General features: G+C 43.3%; 1 protein-coding gene across 3 annotated transcripts in view; it reads right to left on the bottom strand.

Moving 5' to 3' along the window:
• PDE7B (phosphodiesterase 7B) overlaps positions 1-21192 on the bottom strand; it is a 219955-nt gene that overhangs the window by 3447 nt on the left and 195316 nt on the right. For 2 of the 3 annotated variants that reach the window (XM_068150028.1, XM_068150022.1), the window contains 3 exons: positions 19195-19291; positions 15399-15479; positions 9986-14251 (listed from right to left, as the gene is read on the bottom strand). In XM_068150028.1, the coding sequence (XP_068006129.1) occupies positions 14034-14251; positions 15399-15479; positions 19195-19291 (396 nt within the window). In that variant the 3' untranslated portion in view covers positions 9986-14033. Of the gene's footprint in view, positions 1-9985; positions 14252-15398; positions 15480-19194; positions 19292-21192 lie in introns of those variants that run through there. The other variant, XM_068150038.1, reaches the window with a different exon arrangement.

Below are 21192 nucleotides of genomic sequence, written 5' to 3'. Positions count from 1 at the left end.
GTATGTGAACAGGAGTGTTCACATACAGAACCTGGCTTTGGTTTTGGTTTGGACAATTGCATTAATTTATTTTTTTTTTCTTTAAGGCTAGCCTAGGCATTTAATTTCAGAGAACCAAAAGCAGGTGGTGGAAGCCTCATCCCTGGAGGTTTTTAAGGTCATGCTGGATGTGGTTCTGAGCAACCTGATGTAGTGTGAGGTGTCCCTGCCCATGGCTCAGCCCTATGAGGAGCATCTGAGGGAGCTGGGGCTGTTTAGCCTGGAGAATAGGAGGCTCAGGGGAGACCCTATTGCTGTCTACAACTACCTGAAAGGAGGTTGTATCCAGTTGGGGGTTGGTATCTTCTCCCAGGCACCCAGTGACAGAAGAAGAGGAGACAGTCTCAAGCTGCACCAGGGGAGGTTTGGGCTGGATGTGAGGAAGAAATTCTTCCCAGAGAGATTGACTGTTGTTATAGGCTGCCTGGGGAGGTGGTAGAGTCATGGTCCCTGGAGGTGTTTAGAAGCAAAGTGGAGGAGGCACTCAGTGCCATGGTTTAGTTGATTAGATGGTGTTGGATCATAGGTTGGATTTGATGATCTCAATAGTCTTTTCCAACCTGCTTAATTCTGTGATTCTGTGAATTTCCTCTAGGGCAACAGAGAGGTAGAGTTGACACTGGTTATGGTAAGCCTCAGATCGGCAAAAAAATGTCTCAGAATCAAATATATTTGGAAATAATTGATATGATACATTCTGCACTGCATGGTCTAGTCATGAGGTCTGTGGTGACAGGTTGGACTCGATGATCTTTGAGGTCTCTTCCAACCTTGGTGATACTGTGTGTCTTTGACCACAAGAGAGCAGTGTTTTGCCACATATGTGTTGCAAGTCTCTTCGTTCTCCTCTGTCAGCAAGAGATTTTAAGAGTAAAAATCTTAATCCCATTCTGTTACCTCTTTTCAGTGGTATTCACAAAATTGTAGAGGTACATGCTTCTGATTGCCTAGTGTGATGGGTTACTATCTGTGTGTTTGGATTAGTAAAAAGTCAACACCAGGCTAGTTCATTCACAGAATAAATCTGTTACTTTGCTTTCCAGGAGAACAAACAGAAGATTTTGTGGTGGGTTAGAGAAGCAGCTCACCTGGCAGCAGTCTTTTCCTGAGGAAACATCCTCTCATACCTCATGTGAAATGGCTACTGGGGAAAATGTCTGTTTGATGCAGTATGCTCTCTGAGCGTTGCCACAGACCTGCAGGGATCTCTGCAAGTAACTTGTACGTTATACAAATGAAAATAGGCTGCTGCTCACGGATTTAAAAGTCCAAATGACAAACCAGCATAAAAAATTCATGTTTTTATTGCAGATGAAAGATTATCCTCTGCTGTTGTAAGCATACATGTCCTTTGCTTGTTCACATACAAACAGTGACTTGAGTGAGTTTTGTTGCATGTCTGCAGGACTGGACAAAGCTCAGCCTTCAGTAATGCTTCGACTTCAGTGTAGTTGTTAGAGTGAAACAATAGGCAATATTTAGATACATAAATAAGGAGTATCTGCCTGTCCTGTCACCTTGAACTGTGGGGAACTTGTACATTTAAGATCTCTTTTCTTATCCATCTGTGCTTCCCCTTTCTGCATTTTACTTAATGGGGAAAGATAAACTAGATTGATTATTCCTGCTTCTCTGGTTTACTTTAGTTATTGTGCTGTAACACAGCAGCTGTATTTGCTGGGAGGGAGTTTCCATTGAGCAACAGCTGCTGATAAGAAGAATGACTAGGGGGAAAATTCAGAGTGAAGTTAGAGTTTCTTCACTTGTTATTGTGGCCTTATGATTGGTTGATGCATTGTCTTGTAGTTTACACCTTGTGTGTATTTGACTTGTTTTGTGATGGTAAGAGCTGTAGCTGGGTTAGAAAGCCCAAGAGTGCAGTATGGATCAGTGAGGCTGGTCGTGTGTTCTGCTACTGAAGAAAGGGATTTTATTTGTCTTTAAGAATACTGCTGGTTTTTTGCATGTCAGCTTGGTTGTTTCTTACTTTTTTTTTTTCCTTTTTCTGGCTAGAATTTTGGTTTTCTTTTTCCATTGTGATGTTTCTGGTAGCTATGTTGCTGAACTTGCATTTGATGTTTGAATGTCATCTACTGGGGCACAATAAGCCAGGCTGGTTTTGTTATGCCCTTTCCTTGCTTGTGAGGAAGTGTTTCTGAATAAAGGTCAAGCTTGATGTTCTTGTTTTTAACTTTGTTAACTTTGGAGCTGCCTTACCAGCATGTAGAATGGGAAAGTAATATGGAAGTCAGTATTTTGTGATAGCTAGTTTGAAGTTGTACTTTGGTTTGACTCAAAGGGTTTTGTCAACAACATATGCTCCTTATCTGCCCACCTGACCACTCATGTTTTTTCATCTGATTGTGTTTGCTTCTTATGTCTTCTATTCCTCTCATATGCTCTGTCTGTATGTAAATTATGTCAGTGTTTTACTTGTTTCTTCAGAGTAAGTTTGTTTGGGTTTGGTTTTTTTTAATTAAAGAAAAAACAAACCAACAGACAAACCCCCCCAAAACCAAAAGCCCCAAGCTTCTGACACATCTTCAGCCCAGTACTGGCATAGCTGTCTCCTTAAGATTTGAAGGGTATACTTGGTATAAGTTGTGGCTCAGTTGTTAGCGCATCAGACCCTTAATGGGAAGGTCATGAGTTCAAGCCTGCAGTGGGCAGTAGTCCCTGAGGAGGTCATGAGGTTTGTGGTGACAGGTTGGACTCGATGATCTTTGAGGTCCCTTCCAACCTTAGGAATACTGAATGTAGCATGTCAGAACAGTGAGAATTCTAGTGAGACTGATCTCTACGAAAAAAAAGTGCTGCACTTTGGCTACGGCAATCCCATGCAGAGCTACAGGCTGGGGTCGGAGTGGCTGGAGAGCTCCCAAACAGAGAGGGACCTGGGTGTGCTGATCGACAGCCACCTGAATATGAGCCAGCAGTGTGCCCAGGTGGCCAGGAGGGCCAATAGCATCCTGGCCTGTATTAGGAACAGTGAGGCCAGCAGGATCAGGGAGGTTATTCTGCCCCTGTACTCGGCAGTGGTTAGGCCACACCTTGCGTCATGTGTCCAGTTCTGGGCCCCTCAGTTTAAGAAGGACATCGAAACACTTGAACGTGTCCAGAGAAGGGCAACAAGGCTGGGGAGAGGCCTTGAACACAAGCCCTATGAGGAGAGGCTGAGGGAGCTGGGATTGTTTAGCCTGGAGAAGAGGAGGCTCAGGGGTGACCTCATTGCCCTCTACAACTACCCAAAAGGTGGTTGTAGCCAGGAAGGGGTTGGCCTCTTCTCCCAGGCAACCAGCACCAGAACAAGGGGACACAGTCTCAAGCTGCGCCAGGGGAGGTTTAGACTCGAGGTGAGGAGGAAGTTCATCACCGAGCGAGTCATTCGTCATTGGAATGGGCTGCCCCGGGAGGTGGTTGAGTCATCGACCCTGGAGGCGTTCAAAGGGAGATTGGACGTGGCACTTGGTGCCATGGTCTAGTCATGGGGTCTGTGTTGATAGGTTAGACTAGATGATCCTCGAGGTCCTTTCCAACCTAAGTGATACTGTGATCTGCTTTGTAATCTAGTTTGTCACTGGTGGGTTTTGATATTAAGTTAGGTCAAAAATAAGGTAAGTGAAATAAACAGAATGTGAGAGATTTAACTTCATGCATTGTAAACTATTGGTGCTGCTGCTAGAAGAGCATGTTAACAGTTGTCTAACCTAGTAGTTCCCTAAGGGACTCTGTAAACATCTATACAATCTCACAGTAGTTTTCTTCTCTTTACTCCCCTTTTCCTTCTCTCTAACACAGTAAAAGCTGTGAAGAAAGGTGTCTGACTCACAGGACTAAGTCCTTTCTCTTAATCCAGCATACAGGTCTCCCTTACAGTAAAGACCCAGTAGCTTTGAAGAAAATGGCATGTGGCCAGACATGGACTGAGCACAATAATCATCAGCGGCTGACTTGGTAAGAGTTGAGGGTTGTCAATATCACACCTGGTAATGGTCGCTGGCAACATTTTCATTTAGAAGTTGTTGCTGTTCTGTTACTTAAACAAGAATCAAAGTCTCACAAATGATGTAGATTTTAGGGAAAGTGAAAAGCAATTGTTTAAAACCAGGATCACTGAGCACTACTGAAGTAATTTTGTAATAGAGGAATAAGTTAAACTGCCTGCTGGCAAAAAAAGCTTTAAACTACACTGCAGATGGTTAAGCAATTTGAATGTGCAAATTTTGAAGAAGCTGACTGAAGAACATATCTGATCTTTTATGTCCCCTCTGAATAAACCTCAGAGTAATGCAGACATACAGGAAATAGTGGGATCTAAGTTTTGTTTTTAAGAAAAACTAGGTAACCAAGATGACTATGGATCAATTAGTATTTATCTGTTCTAAGCAAAAAAATCTGTATAATGGAATCCTATTGCAGATTTGGAGATGGATACCAGAAGTGATCTCATGTGACTGTTGGAAAATAGATCTTTTAAACAATCTTTGTCAGAAATAGCTCTAATAGAGTAGTATAAATTAAATACAGTGCTAAGTTAAATGGATGTAGAACTGATAACCCACAGGTAAAAGGAATTGCTTGAAATTATTTTTACTAGGATTATAGAAATTGGATCTAGGCTAATATTTCATGTTTTCAGTAGTGCTCCTAAACTGAGGGCTCCAGAACTGGACACAGTACTCAGGGTGTGGCCTAACCAGTGCAGTGTACAGGGGCAGAATGACCTCCCTGCTCCTGCTGGCCACACTGTTCCTGATGCAGGCCAGGATGCCATTGGCCCTCTTGGCTGCCTGGGCACACTGCAGGCTCAAATTCAGCCTACTGTCAACCAGTACCCCCAGGTCCCTCTCTGCCTAGTCACTCTCCAGCCACTCTGACCCCAGCCTGTAGTACTGCATGGGGTTGCTGTGGCCAATGTGTAGAACCCGGCACTTAGTACCTTAGGTGTTCAGAAACAGTAGTTCTAGTACAGCCAGGTGAAAAACTATAGAGATTTTGTTTAAATTTATAGATTTTAATACTATACTATTTCAGAAACAGAAAATTTATAATGATCTGATTTGTTTGTGAAAGCATGAAGAGGGGAAAAAAAATGGCACAAAACTCTTCTTTCTTTTGACAGGGAGAAACCTATTAACCAGTAGCAGGGAGTGAAAACTAGAAACAAAGAAAAGATTTTAAAATTAAAGAAACAATTTCAGTAGTGAGAATCCATCTGCATTGGGAAAGGGCGACTTTATTTCTTAGAATACATAGAATAGACCAGGTTGGAAGAGACCTTCAAGATCATCGCGTCCAACCCATCAACCAATCCAACCCACCTAAACTACTAAACCATGGCACCAAGCACCCCATCAAGTCTCCTCCTGAACACCTCCAATGACGGCAACTCCACCACCTCCCCAGGCAGCCCATTCCAATGGGCAATCACTCTCTCTGTATAGAACTTCTTCCTAACAGCCAACCTAAACCTCCCCTGGTGCAGCCTGAGACTGTGTCCTCTTGTTCTGGTGCTGGCTGCCTGGGAGAAGAGACCAACATCTTCCTGTCTACAACCTCCCTTCAGGTAGTTGTAGAGAGTGATAAGGTCACCCCTGAGTCTCCTCTTCTCCAGGCTAAGCAGCCCCAGCTCCCTCAGCCTCTCCTCATAGGGCTTGTGTTCCAAACCCCTCACCAACTTTGTTGCCCTTCTTCTATGTAGCCCTTTCTTCTATGTAGCAGAACCCAAAGCCAGTTCTACAGTGGTCCAGAGTGAAACAAATAAAACCAGCAAAAAAAAGCCCAAAAAACCAAACCTCCCTATGTAAGGGTTATTAGATCTAAAAGCTCTGGTCTCAGATATATAAATCAGACTTTTCAAGAGTGTTTTCCTTGTGTGAGTCCACTATTGACAGTAGTGCATTCCCTCCCCCTTACCTTGTCTCCTTCAAGAGAAGTTTTAAAATGTATTTATTTTCTAATGTACTACTTATAGGTTGTCTTAGAGATCACCTCTGGTTGGAGATATCTGCTTACCTTTCAAAAATACTATTAGTTTTGCAGAGGGAGGAGCCTGTGCTTCTCTTGAAGGTGCTGATATTCAGAGCTTTAAGACGACTCCTTACTATCATGGATCTCACTAAAATAGAAGATGTTCTATACCAGCTGAAAAGCGACATCTGCATTATTATGCAAGTTGTCCCTGAGAGCAATATGAAACCCCCAGGAAAAGCTGTCAAGTAACTCAAGAGTGATGATGTCAGCTCTCCCTTTAAATTAATGGTACTGAAATGCAGGAAAGAAAACTATAGTTGAGTTGGTGAAGGAGTAAGCTCTTCCCTCCAAAAACCCAGCAGAATGTGCAGGTTTAAGGTCCTTAATGCTGATCAGTTAAATTGTTTTCCACAAAACCCACAGAAGTTTAATTACTTTATCATTAACATAAATTCTGTCCTTTCATATCTGGCTCTGAAGCATCCATGGTGGTTTTCTTTGTGAGCTTTGAAGTAACAAGAGTCTGCTATTAAGTTATTTCTATTGTGAAGACTTGGGGTAGGATCAGTATTGGTGTGCCTGGTGGAGTCCTGATCTATAATCAGAGCTCTCCAAAGTTTGACCACAATGCAGATGAATTCCACTTTTATTTAGTACTGCACACACGATGTGGCTCTTGGGCTGTAGTAGTCCAAATGTCAGATCATTTTGTTAGTGGTTTATATTAAAAGGCCTGCAAACATACAGGCCTAAGTAGTGGAAGCACTCAGAAGACAATGAAGGCTGTTGGTTACAGCAGGTTATACTGTGATATGTCTGGGTCATGGGCAGAGGGAGGATTTAGCTGAGGTCCAGGCACTTTTCCTACATTCCTTCCTAAGCAACCATTAATAGCAGTATTACTAACGATGAATTCTTGAAACTGGGAGACTGAAAGGTATAAAATACTCTCTTCAAGAAAAAAAAGAAAGAAAAAATGTTGTAAAATGTACTTCAAAAAAGTGACAGGAATTGAAGGTTGCCTGAGCCTCAGGAAGATGTTTCTCTTAAAAACAAAAAGCCAGCTTTTATTATGGTAAAACCTCTGTATCTTTAAGTTGGGAGAACTCAAAAATGACCAAGGAAGATGGAAAATAACAAGGATATTGTGCCCTTGCATGTGAATCCTTACTTCCACTTAACTCAGTACCTTTCTGAGTTGCAGCAAAGTCTCCAAGGCCCCTTTCATTGTTGTGAACTTCAATGAGGGCACAGGCTGGGTCCTGTGCCTGGGTCATGGCAGTTAAGTGTTGGCCAGGACAAAAATTTGCTGTTACTGATTTTTGTTTTGCTGTTAAGTTCAGTGATTGATTTCAACACACTACTCTACACTGTGTTGAACAATTAAACAGCAGTGTCCATCCAGACAGCGCCTGTGTGGAGCAGGAAAATGTTTCCACTTAGATTTGGCCACGTTATTTTTCACAAAAGCTGTAGGGGAAAATTGTGAGTGGTTTTCCAATGCTGCCTATATAAAACTTCTGGGGAAATCATCAGAATTCCATGTATAGGACAGATCTCTAAGGGATTTCAGTCTAGAATCCATTCTGCAGTTCAGCTTGCATCTGTGGAACACACAAACCCACTTTTGTTGGGTTTTTGGTGATTTTGAAGGGTGGGTTTTTACAATGTATTTTAAGAAAGTGAATTTAAAATGTTGGCTGAATAACACTGGAACCAAACTATTTCCAGCTCCTACATTGTTCAGGTGTAGCATTTGAGTGTTTTTACTTTGTTAGTGCTGTGCTGAGTGTTACTGCAGATATGGAGGTAACAAATAAATTATGGCTTTATAAATGTATCAAAGTCAGGAAGAGTGCCTGCAATGGCAGAAGCCCATCAGTAATCACAATCAATAAGGTTGGAAAAGACCTCAAAGATCACCAAGTCCAACCTGTCACCACAGACCTCATGACTACTAGACCATGGCACCAAGTGCCACATCCAATCCCCTCCTGAACACCTCCAGAGACGGTGACTCCACCCCCTCCCTGGGCAGCACATTCTGATGGCTAGCAACTCTGTCTGTGAAGAACTTTCTCCTCGCCTTGAGCCTAAACTTCCCCTGGCACAGCTTGAGTCTGTGTCCCCATGTTCTGGTGCTGGTTGCCTGGGAGAAGAGACCAACCCCCTCCTGGCTACAACCTCCCTTCAGGTATTTGTAGACAGCAATAAGGTCTCCCCTGAGCCCTCCTCCTCTCCAGGCTAAACCTTCCCAGCTTCCTCAGCCTCTCCTTGTAGGGCTTGTGCTCGAGGCCTCTCACCAGCCTTGTTGCCCTTCTCTGGACATGTTCAAGAGTCTCAGGCATTTCTCACTTGGAGATATTCATCAGTGTGGAATGTCAATATATCCCAGATTTTGTATTAAACTTCATACACCTGTGTCATATTGCACACATATATAACATGGTCTGCAACTGAGAAATGAGGAAATGGAGATTGAAGCTGACCAATGATACCCAAAACTAGTTACTGGAAGTGAAAGAACAGGAAAAGACAACTCCGTTTTCTTCCAGTGCTTAAATGGGGAAACATTTTCCATGGGGTTTGAAAATTCTTTTACTATAGACTTAGGAGAAATATATAGGAAGACTTCCTTAGCTGGTCACTCTGAATTCCTACAGCAAGGCTGAAGGTGAATTTAGAGAAGTTCTTCTCAGACACAGTGCACTAGGCAAGTGATTATTCTGTTTTTAAGTGATTATTCTGTTTTGTAGATGACACCAAGGTGGGGGCAGGAGTTGATCTGCTAGAGAGTAGAGAGGCTCTGCAGAGGGACCTTGACAGGCTGGACAGATGGGCAGAGTCCAACAGTATAAGATTTAACACATCCAAGTGCTGGGATCTGCACATTGGCCACAGCAACCCCATGCAGTGCTACAGGCTGGGGTCAGAGTGGTTGGAGAGCAGCCAGGCAGAGAGGGACCTGGGAGTACTGGTTGATGGTAGGCTGAATTTGAGCCTGCAGTGTGCCCAGGCAGCCAAGAGGGCCAATGGCACCCTGGCCTGTATCAGGAACAGCAGGAGCAGGGAGGTCATTCTGCCCCTGTACTCTGCACTGGTTAGGCCACACCTTGAGTACTGCGTCACCATCATTGGAGGTGTTCAGGAGGAGACTTGATAGGGTGCTTGGTTGCATGGTTTAGTTGATTAGGTGGTGTTGGATGACGGGTTGGACACGATGATCTTGAAGGTCTCTTCCAACCTGGTTTATTCTGTTCTGTTGGTAGGAAGGAGAGGCAGCAGGACTTTTGCTGCCTTGTCAAACCAAAACATCTCCTGCAACCTAAGGAGAGGCTTTTAACCAACTGGCTTTACCAAAGAACTCTAGACACTTCTATTTTTTTTCCCAATTTTTTTTTATTAGTTGTCATTCTTTGACATGATGAATACTTACAGCAGTATGTTAAAAAAGATACAGTTAAGTCTCTTGGCATCACTGCATAGCAGTCACAGCATTTTCACACAATCTAGTGCTTTCAGAATGATGCATATGGCATATATACGCACATATGGGGGCTGATTCTTGGTCCCAGTGAAGTTGGTGGGACCAGTGTTTGGCCCATAGAGTTGTATAAGATATGTGAATATGTATATATAAAATGCTTTACAATAAACGTGACATATACAATCTTGAATTCAAAGACAAGCAGAATATATTTTACATCCAAGTCAAACTTAGGCTCTGCACTTAAAAGTTCATGTACCTAAAATATTGGATGGATTACAGGAGGAAAACCAAACAAAAAAAAAAGGAGAAAGAAAATAATAATAGTTTGCACCAATCAAAGTAATTTGAATACATTTTCAAGGCATGAAGCTTTCCTTGAGTTTTTGTTTTGTTTTGTTTTGCTTGCATTTTGGAGTAGCTTTATTTTTTTTTGGATTTGCAGGATCTTAATTAAAATGTAAGTATTGACCTTTTTTATGTGTGTGTGTGTGTGTGTGTGAACTATATGCAGGGGATGGGAGGAGTCAGGAGGGGAATGGGAGTTCTTTATGAACAACTCGGCTGAGTGACTTAAAATACAAAGGTTGGTACCCTGATGGATACCTGAAAACAAAACTGCGAGTACTTGCAGGTATGCATTCTGTTTCTGGTGAGACAGCTATGCAATGTGAAAATGAGCTTATCTCATTTGCAGTGCTATCAGACTTCCTCCTGATCATTTGGGGGAAACGTTGATCTTTCTCAATGAAAACAAATAGTTTGTAGAAAAATAGCTGCCCTATATTGTAGGTTAGGTCAGATACAACTGCAGATCGTGTGGGTTGGGTTGTTGTTGTTGTTGTTCTGTTTTGGTTTTGTTTCGCCTTCATAGACTCTACTTAATCTCAGTTACTCCTCTCTCCGTTTCTGTATTTCAAAGGTACATATTTTCAATGGTTCTCTTTCTCCCCTTTCGGCTGATGGCTGGAGTATTGACCCCAAATGTAGGTAAAATCATTACCTAAGAATAAATATTAATGCATTTTAACAAGCCTATGTTACACTTACTGCCACTTGCTTTAATTACTATAGTTGTTGTTGGTATTTATACAGAATTTGCCCCTTTGATGGTACAAAATCTGCACTTAAACTAGATTCTGATCAAATGTATTTGTGGGGCATAAAAGCATTTTAGGCTCCTGCTCTGAGCAGTTTTCTCCTTCTTTCTTTCTGTGTAAAACCTAATTCGGTTTTAAAACTTTGGACTCTCTTGGTTGCACTGGCCCAATAAGAGAGAGACACAACTTGAAAGGGCTTCATGTAAAGTGGATAGCAGGGCTGACAAGACAGAAATCTGTATTCTCTGCATAGAGACTTCTTCTATTCTGTGCATCTATCATTCTGTTGGCATCCTGAGGAGAAATTCCAGTACACAAATGTCCTCCAAACTACAGAATGCCAGTTATATAGCACAGCCACAAATACTAAGCACTGGTGCTGTTTGGCTGATTTGGTACAACCTGGCTGCTTCTAGGGGAAATCAAATGGCAGCATTTTGCATTACAGACCCCAGTGGATCTGGTTGCCTGGCATTTGCTGCCAGAGCCAAACTTTTAGGTGCACTTTTGTCTGGAGCACCTGAGCAAAGTGGCCCAGACCCAAAGTGGGTTTGGTGCACAAGTACAGAAGCATTTCTGGAGCCAACCTAAATCTACTTCAAGCATTGTTTTCATTAGACAAGGTGACTGAAATCTAGCAAGTATGTTCAATGCATGAACCCCCTCCCCCCCAAAAAAAATCCCCACCCTCTAACCTGTTCATTTTAAGAGCAGCTTTCCTAAATTGGGAAATTTTAGCTTGGTAAGAACAAACTTGTAATGGACCCTGTAGGCTCCAGAAAAGGTCTTGGTTTAATTGCAGCTGTAACAGAACATGATTTGTACCTCAGCTTTCCCATGGGACCAATTTTCTTGAAGTTCTTCAGAAACAGCTCAAAAACTTATCTATCAAGAGCTTTTTATGTTGCTAGACAGTGGGTTTAACTAGAAAGAAAATGGCTCCCAAGTCTTAGTAAAAAGACAAAACAAGGGAAATTGTATGTATGTACTTGAGTGCTTCAAAGCAGCCCCATTACATCGTTTCTGTAATGTCCTAATAATTGTCCTAAATCTGTCAGGAGAAGGAAAGATACATCTAAAAGGCTGCAAAGTGGTGATGCTCCCACTCCCACAATCAGATGGTTAAGAGACATTTATTCCTGTAGTTATAGTAGAATACAATTATTTCTAACACTCTTTGCTTTTTATGGTACTTCTAATATGTGAGTCCCATTTAGAGGAAGGAGGGAGAAGAATATTTTCTACTGCTTATAGCTTACAAAATAGTAGAGGAGAAGAAAAACATCGTTCTCAGGATGCTTTGTGTTCTCACAGTGATTTCTACCTTTCTGTTTCACTGGGTTTCAGTCTCTTTCTCTGAAGATACATGTCCAGTGAATTATTATAGTAAAACATCCTTTACTGAAACTTATGCTTTTTATTTTCCTTTAAACATATTAATCCCCTTCTGTGCATGAGCACTTTTTGTCTAATCAATACTCACTGTAACTGGGAGAACTTCTATTGTATCTCCCATTGCAATATTATGAGTAAATATCTTTTTCAAACACCAACTCGTGTAGCTCTTCCTTTGTTGGCCTCTCCAAGGTATTCATGTCCAAACATGATTATATGGACACATCTGCTCTAGTTCCCTTGGAAAAAGCTGTACAGGTTTGATGTACTGGGCATTTACACCACCACTATACTTAACCTGAATGCAATTAATTTTTCTGGGGCAAAGGAGAAAACGAGGTGACAATGATTTTGGTACAATGCAGTAGTGTTCAAGAATACAATCTCCTTGAAAGGGTGGAAGCTTATGTGAAGTTCTAAAAGGGCTATCTGAACTGAGGTTGTTCATGGTTTAGATAAGGCCATGTATCTTTCGCATACAGGAGAGCATAGAAAATTCCTTATCTACTATGATGGCTCAGAGGACTTCTTTTTAATAGTCTGACTACAACACACATTTTTTTCCCCTTCAAAATGCATTTGTACTTTGCTGACTAACAAGGGAAAGGGGGGTAAAAAAAATCAGCTACACTGCACCATCACTCAGGAAAACAACTTGACTCCAGGAGTATCAGAATGTAGTGCTCTGTAGATCACTATGTTATTTAATAAGCATTCATACTCTTGAATAAGTGGTAATCAGGTTAAACTCTCAAATTATGTGGTGTTGCTGTGGGGCTTGGGTTTGGTTTTTGTTTGAACTTCAACCTTCAGGCTCTGTGAAGCATTTTCCTAGACCGAATGTGCAAGGTGCCACGGAGCAACAACACGGACCCATATGGAATGTGCTTGAAGTTTTCAAGAAGTTATCCTGCCAGACTTCATTCCTTAATGACCTGTGATACACCTTGGGTAGTGGACAGGCAGTTCAGAATCGTTATCTTGTGACCATATTATTTTTGGCAGCTATCAGAAGATGAAGGATGCTAAAAGTTAAGGCTTTCATCCACAAACGATGGTGTATATTAATAAACTCTATACCCTATTTACAAATGCTTTCTCTTGTATTAAAACTAACAGTATTCTGTTCACAGTGCCAATGATTTTACAGGTAGCAATCCCACAGTATTCCAGCCAGGATTTTGGCCTGGGAATCAGTAGCGCTTTGTATTTACAGAAAATGTACATATATGAATATAAACATGTTACTTGAAACAGTACTCAAAAGATAGACCTGTTCGTGTTTCAAAGGTTTGGACTGTACAACACCTTCCCTTTCTGTTGCGAGGGAATACCGTTCCTTGCAAGGAGAAGATGCCTGTCTTTTATCCAAAGTGGCATAAAAATGGTTACCAAAATGAGCCTTGTTACACTGCAGTTGTGTATAGGGAGAGTAACTTCAGTCCAAGGTTTATAGATCTGTTGTTTAGTGCACAGAATACAAAAGTTAAAAAGATTTGTGTTTTAATTACCAAAATAACCAGACTCTCTTTGCCCTCTGCAAGTGCTGTCTCACTCAGCCAGTGTCCACTGGATGCTGAAGATGCTGGTGGTTTACTGTGCAGCCCAGCTGCCAGCCTAGAAAGCATATGATACTCTGGGCCTATATACATATGTCACAGTACGACTTGTGGTAAATGGACGTGTAACCAAGAGCGCCTCTGTCTCCCCTGTTCTCCCAGTAATCCTCCCTGTTTCATGGCAGCTGTAAGCAGCCTGGCTTCAGTAGTTCTGACTGGGACTCGGGCAGTTCATGATCAGAAGTGACAAACAGCATCAGGCATGCGCAGAATGAAGAGAGGGGAGAGGAACATGAAGGAGATCCAGAAAGGAACCCAGCAGAACTGCAGGTTGGTTTGTGAGGACCCTTACAGCTTCTGCTTTGCCGTGTCTTCCCTTTCCACAGTCTTGATAACAGGCTTCCAGCTCCTCGGGATTTTGTTCACTGCTGCGATCAAGATGGAGATAGCAGTGCTATAAGGAAAAGTGCAAAGCTGCCACTAAGGAGTCTCTTCCTTATTCAAAGTCTGTTCGTGGCTGCCAGTCACTTGACCTGAGTGGTCATTGCTCCTACTACTGCTGTGTTGCTTGTGGAGCAAACTCCTCCACTTGGCCTTGTTCCTCCTGAGATGGTTTAGCATATTTTCCGATAAGGGGGTATCTCCTGTAAACTGGGCCCACCTCTCAAAGAGTGGCTCTACAATGTAGGTCATGAACCCTGGGGAAACACACAAGGGACAGTGGGTGAGGAACAAAGTAATTACACCACTGCATTGCCCTACAGAGTGCCTTAAGAGAATACAGCAATGGATGTGGCAAAAACCCTGACAAGAAATAACAATAAACCCTTAAGCAGCCATCAATTCCTTTTGAAATGCACAGCTTTTGACCAGCACACATGGCAAGTTGTGTCTCTATCTGTATGTGTAACAGTAACATCTGTGAGAGACAGCAGCCTTCTCAGAAGATATTTCAGACTAGAAAGTAACTGGTGTTTGATCATATGTTGGCTGTAATTTTCCTCTGCAGGTATTGTGGCCAAGAAGGCCAATGGCATCCTGGCCTGTATCAGGAACAGTGTGGCCAGCAGGAGCAGGGAAGTCATTATGCCCCTGTACTCAGAACTGATTAGGCACACCTTGAGTACTGTGTCCAGTTCTGGGCCCCTCAGTTTAGGAAAGATGTTGACTTGCTGGAACATGTCCAGAGGAGGGCAACAAAGCTGGGGAGGGGTTTGGAGCACAAGCCCTATGAGGAGAGACTGAGGGAGCTGGGGTTGCTTAGCCTGGGGAAGAGGAGGCTCAGGGGAGGCCTTATTACCATCTACAACTACCTGAAGGGAGGCTGAAGCCAAGAGGGGGTTGGTCTCTTCTCCCAGGCAATCAGCACCAGAACAAGAGGACACAGTCTCAAGCTGTGCCAGAGGATGTTTAGGCTGGATGTGAGGAAGATGTTCTTCACAGAAAGAGCAATTGGCCATTGGAATGGGCTGCCCAGGGTGGAGTTGCCATCACTGGAGGTGTTTAGGAAGAGACTTGATGGGGCACTTGGTGCCATGGTTTAGTTGATTAGATGGTGTTGGGTGATAGGTTAGACTTGATGATCTCAAAGGTCTTTTTCAACCTGGCTAACCCTATTCTATTCTATTGGAATGGTCCTTTCCCCCCTTATGCAATGACTCCTTTGTCTTTCTGTTGAATATTTGACTTGAACGCTTTTATTTAGACCGTGAATCATGACTCTCATCCTACCTGCAGTTCTTATTGCTGCAACAACTAGATTGGAAGTGGTGGGAAGAAAGTTTCTCTACAAGCTTGTGCATACTGAGATAAAAGTGTAGAGAAGAGAATGGAACTGAAACTCACCAATCTGTATGCTTGGTATTGTATCCTTCTGCTGATTACAAAGGGGGCTTATTTCCAGTTCAAATTTTTGTTCCAGGTCTCCTGAAAAAAAACCACAATAAAAAGAAGATAAGATAATTTTCTGCCACTTTTCTCTCTTCTTCTTACCTATGCCAGACTTCTACAGTGACTGCACCACTGTGGATTCAAGCCATTTGGAATCTTCTACCAGGGATGACTTTGACTTGCTATTTTTAGGTATCAGAGAAACTGAAAGGGCAGGTGTCAAGGGGCCAGCCTCTTTTCAGTGGTGTCCAGTGACAGGACCAGGGCAATGGACACAAACTAGGATGCATGAATTTCCACCTAAACATAAGGAAAACAGACAGCACTGGAACAGGTTGCCCAGAGAGATTGTAGAGTCTCCTTCTCTGGAGACTAAAAATGTGCCTGGACGCGATCTTACGCAACCTGAAGTATGTGAACCTACTTCAGCTGGGGATTTAGATTAGATGATCCCCAGAGGTTGCTTCCAAACCCTCCAGTGATTCAAGAATTCATCAGAAAGCCTGTGTAGTCTCATTTGCCCATTGCCATCTGACCACAATCACTTGTCCTGCTAGAGAAATTGCATTTTCCCATGCAAGCAATTACTCCAAGCAAATATTGCTGTAAATAATTTAAGTGGGGGTTTTTGGCTGGTTGGTTTTTTTAAACAAGTGAGTACAACACACTGATCCTTTGTGATTGGTTAGCTTCCTCTGAGGCGCTGCCAGAATACAGCCTCAGTTACTGCATGAGGTACAGGACCTTTCCTGTCACCTCTCCTGTCTACAGCATGGCAGGGAAGAGAGACTGTGTGCAAGCTGAGATGTGCCATTTGCCCTCAGACAATAATATGTCATTGATTTGATTTATTAATAAGGGTGTAGTGAGGGCTGTTTATACAAAACACTGTTATCCAGGTTGAACTCGATGATCCTCAAGGTCTCTTCCAACCTTAGTTATACTGTGATACAGACCTGCTAGAACAGCCTAAATATTGTATTCAACCCATGGAATAAACATTTTGCTTCAGATCCACTGGTTTTGTTTAAAAGCTCCTTTCTCCTCACTAACAGACAGTTTTGACTTCAGTGCTAGTGAAGTCAGGCTCTACAGCCTCATCTAAAACACCATGTGCATTTTCAAGCTCTGTCTTTTTTTCTCTCTGCAGCATGCAGACACAGCCTCAGGCTGTGCCAGGGGAGGTTTAGTCTGGATGTTAGGAAGAAGTTCTATACAGAGAGAGAATGATTGCCCATTGGAATGGGCTGCCTGGGGAGGTGGTGGAGTCCCCATCATTGGAGGTGTTCAGGAGGAGACTTGATGGGGTGCTTGGTGCCATGGGTTAGTTGTTTAGGTGGGTTGGATTGGTTGATGGGTTGGACACGATGATCTTGAAGGTCTCTTCCAACCTGGTTTATTCTATTCTTATGCAGTTTCTTAAATATGAGAGAAACCTTTCCAGGTTTACTTAGATATTTAGAAAACATCAGGGAAACATTTTTAGCCACATGAAATGCTCTTTTTCTCTCTACTTGTAGCTGGTCTCATATGCTCCAGTGTCCCTTTTCAGACATATATCATCTCAGACATTACACTAATAAATCTTGGGGGAAAAGCTTACATTTAGAAAAGTTCACAGAACACCAAGTTAGAAGAGGCCCTAAGGATTGCCTGGTCCAACCTTTCTGGGTGACAGTATAGTTTAAATGAGATGGGCCAGCATCCTGCCAAGCTGAGTCTGAAAACTGTCAAATGTATCACAGTACATTAGAGGTTGGAAGGGACCTCAAGAGATCACTGAGTCCAATCCCCCTGCCAAATCAGGATCATTTAGGGTAGCCCACACAGGAATGCATCCAGGGGGATTCTGAAAGTCTCCAGAGAAGGAGACTCCACAACCTCTCTGGGCAGCCTGTTCAGTGATCCATCACCCTCACTGTAAAGAAATTTCTCCTCATGTTGAGGTGAAAACTTCTATGTAGTCCTGGGGGACAGCAGGAAAGCTGAGATTGCTGTCTTTCTCAGCATGGTCCCTCAAAACACTGAAGGTAAGGCACTGCACAACTGGGGCCCTGTCTTCGTGAGTTATATATTGATTATGTCTTGACTATAAATCTGACTAAACAAACCTGCAAATTCAAAGACATTTAAGCTTAACTGACATTGAAAATGAACTTGCTGCCCTTGTTACGGACTAACTGCCCCAGGTACAAGCTCAGATGTGGCTTAATTCTGTAGTGCAGAATTTTAAATGAATTGAGAACGTTATTGTGCACTCTATCAGCATTTGTACCACTTCCCTTCAGCTCTCAGGATGCTTCAAACAAAGAATTTAGCAGTGATTAAACTCTGCTGCACCCTGTGTTGTAGCACAGCATGACCCTGCCTATGCAGAGAGTGCCAAATGGTGTAATTACTGTGTTTCAAAAAAACCCCTGCCTGACTGCGCTCTCTGCAGGGGTTTGAAAACATTTGAAATAGGTCCTAGCCGAGCTTTGGCTTGCCTACTTTGGCCCTTTCAACAGCGTGCTGGGAATTGTGTTTGAACCCTTTCTTTGCATTTGTAGGCAGAAGAATGTGTCATATTTGGGAAACAGCAAGGGTATGGCTCCCATTGGAGCTGAATTGGGAGCACAAAAAGGGCCGAGCCCAGAGAGTGGGGGTGAATGGTGCCACATCCAGCTGGAGGCCAGTCACTAGTGGTGTCCCCCAGGGATCAGTGCTGGACCCAATCCCATTCAATATCTTTACTGATGATCTGGACTAGGGGATTGAGTCCACCATTAGTGAATTTGCAGACGATACCAAGTTGGGAGCAGGTGTTGATCTGTTGGAGGGTAGAAGGACCCTTCAGAGGGACCTTGACAGGCTGGACAGATGGGCAGAGTCCTCATTTAACAAGTTCAAATGCTGGCTGCTGTACTCTGGTCACAACAATCCCATGCAGTGCTACAGGCTGGGTTCAGAGTGGCTGGAGGGCAGCCAGGCAGAAAGGGACCTGGGGGTAGTGGTTGACAAGTGGCTCAACATGAGCCAGCAGTGTGCCCAGGTGGCCAAGAAGGCCAATGGCATCCTGGCCTGTATCAGAAATAGTGCAGCCAGCAGGAGCAGGGAAGTCATTGTGCCCCTATACTCAGCACTGGTTAGGCCACACCTTGAGTACTGTGTCCAGTTTTGGGGCCCTCAATTTAAGGATATTGAGACAGCTGAACGTGACCAGAGAAGGGCAACGAGGCTGGTGAAAGGCCTCAAGCACAAGCCCTGTGAGGAGAGGCTGAGGGAGCTGGGGTTGTTTAGCTTGGAGAAGAGGAGGCTCAGGGATGTGGCACTTGAAGCCATGGTTTAGTTATGAGGTATTGGGTGATAGGTTGGACTTGATCTCTGAAGTCTTTTCCAACCTTGTTGGTTCTGTGAGATAAAACACAGTGGGCCGTGGTAGGATTCTGGTGCAGTGTAGTCCTGGCACTGTTCCAGCCCAGAAATGCTAATGGTGACTGGAGGGTTCTCAGAGAAGAATCCAGCTGTGGGCTCTCCAGCTGAATTCAAGCACTGAGGCATAGCACAGCCCTCCCTCTTGCCTGATGCTGCTACAGGAGCAGGGAGGGCAAAGAAATACTTGTTGTTCTTCTACCTACACCTGCTCTTCAACAGTTTGTTCTTGAGGGACATTTTGAGGGATGCTGGGTAGGCTGAATGCTACCTCTGTGCTGCCACACAAAAAGCCTGGAAGTCGTGGTAAAAGGGGACTGCCACTCATGAAGGGGCTGACCTTGCCGGTAAAACTCTTCGCAGACCCGTTCACTCCACTGTTTGCTCAGATCCCAGAGCCGGCAAGGGTTGCAAATGTCAGCACACTTGAGTGCAATCTGAAAGCAAAGCAGAAAAGTAGCGGTGAGAAAAGAAGCTATCATCTAGCAGTGCTTCAGCAGTACCTCTGCAGTCATGAAACTCCGAGGCCTCAGCAGTGATGTCGGGAGGGGTAGGATCACCTTTTAGATCACCTCGGTCTCACCCAAACATGCCTTTTGAGGAAAGAGCATTTGTTTAAGCTGCAAACAAAACTTTCATTCAGCCCTCCGCTTTACCGTGGTTAGAATAAGTGGAGGGCCAAATTCCAAGGCTGCAAAGTGTTTTGGATAATCCTTGCAAGGAATAAGCCAACAAAAGCCTCAGGCTGGCTCCTAGTGACTGCTTGGCTCGGCATTCACGGCCGATGACAAGGAAGGGAAGCGCCAAGCTGATGTATTTGGGCATCATTTCTCTGCGGTCACAGTGAGTGACCTTGCATTTCACTTCAATTACACTTCATCTTAATGTCTTCATATTTTTGTTTACAAAGCTAAGCACAGGGCTCTTGGCACTGCCCCTGGCTTGGTTTCACTTAGTTAACTAGTACTTTCAAGTGTTTTGCTGGGGAACGAACACAGGAGGGCAAGAGGGTTTTGTCAAAATCCAGAAACTGCTTCAGAAAAGTAAACTGTGTAATAAGTCTGTCTGTATTACTGCTTTGGAACAAAATGTCATGTGCCTTGCTTCTTCACACATGGAACACGGTCAGTTAGCCTGACAGAGGTCAGACGTTATTCTGGCACCCAAAAGAAAAACACAAGAAATATTTCCTGTGTAAATTCAGACCTGGGAGCTGGAGGAGGGAAGTCTCCAAGTTACTTTTCCTCTCTGAATTAAATTGATTAGCCTTAATGTTTCTATTATAAGGATCTTTCAAGCATTCTTTAACTTATCCTGATCAATCAATCAACTTACCCTGAAAAATCAATCCATTTTTATTTTTATTTACTTCTTCCACACGTAATCTACCAGATAAATAAATCTGACCATGTCTGTGCCCTTGTTCCTAGGTGATTCTCCTTTGGCAATGGGGTTTGACTTGATGATCTCTGGAGGTCCCTTCCAACCCCTAACAATTCTGCGATTCAGGAAAGTGCATCTTTGGCATTAGCTCAATTTTCTTGCATTATCTGTCCAGAAATATGATAAACTCTCAGTTTAGGAAAGATGTTGACTTGCTGGAATGTGTCCAGAGACGGGCAACAAAGTTGGGGAGGGGTTTGGAGCACAAGCCCTATGAGGCTGAGGGAGCTGGGGTTGCTTAGCCTGGAGAAGAGGAGGCTCAGGGGAGACCTTATTGTTGTCTACAACTACCTGAAGGGAGATTGTAGCCAGGTGGGGGTTGGTCTCTTCTCCCAGGCAAGCAGCACCAGAACAAGAGGACACAGTCTCAAGCTGCGCCAGGGGAGGTTTAGACTGGATGTTAGGAAGAAATTCTTCATAGAGAGGGTAATTGGCCATGGAATGGGCTGCCTGGGGAGGTGGTGGAGTCGCTATCATTGGAGGTGTTTAGAAGGAGACTTGATGGGGTTCTTGGTGCCATGGTTTAGTTGATTAGATGGTGTTGGATGATGGGCTGAACACGATGATCTTGAAGGTCTCTTTCAACCTGGTCTATTCTATTCTATTCTATTCTATTCTATTCTATTCTATTCTATTCTATTCTATTCTATTCTATTCTATTCTATTCTATTCTATTCTATATTCTATTCTAAACCCATCATCCTGGACTGGATGGTCCAGGCAGGAATCTGACAGAAGCCAGTGTCTGATGAAGGACAGACAAGTAAATTTCCCACACTGTTAGAGGGAGGAAGAATTAATAAATCAGCACTTATTTCCTTACCCCTGTCTCATTGCCTGTAACCTTAACAATGTGGCAACATGTAGATATTTGTTTTATAAATGATGATTACTT

The sequence above is a fragment of the Melanerpes formicivorus genome, unplaced genomic scaffold (assembly GCF_026170545.1).
Source record: "Melanerpes formicivorus ecotype bairdi unplaced genomic scaffold, bMelFor1.0.p_v2 SCAF_2, whole genome shotgun sequence".
Taxonomy (NCBI): domain Eukaryota; kingdom Metazoa; phylum Chordata; class Aves; order Piciformes; family Picidae; genus Melanerpes; species Melanerpes formicivorus.
The sequence above is the reverse complement of the archived record's forward strand: the minus strand, read 5'-3'. Positions and strand labels throughout refer to the sequence as shown.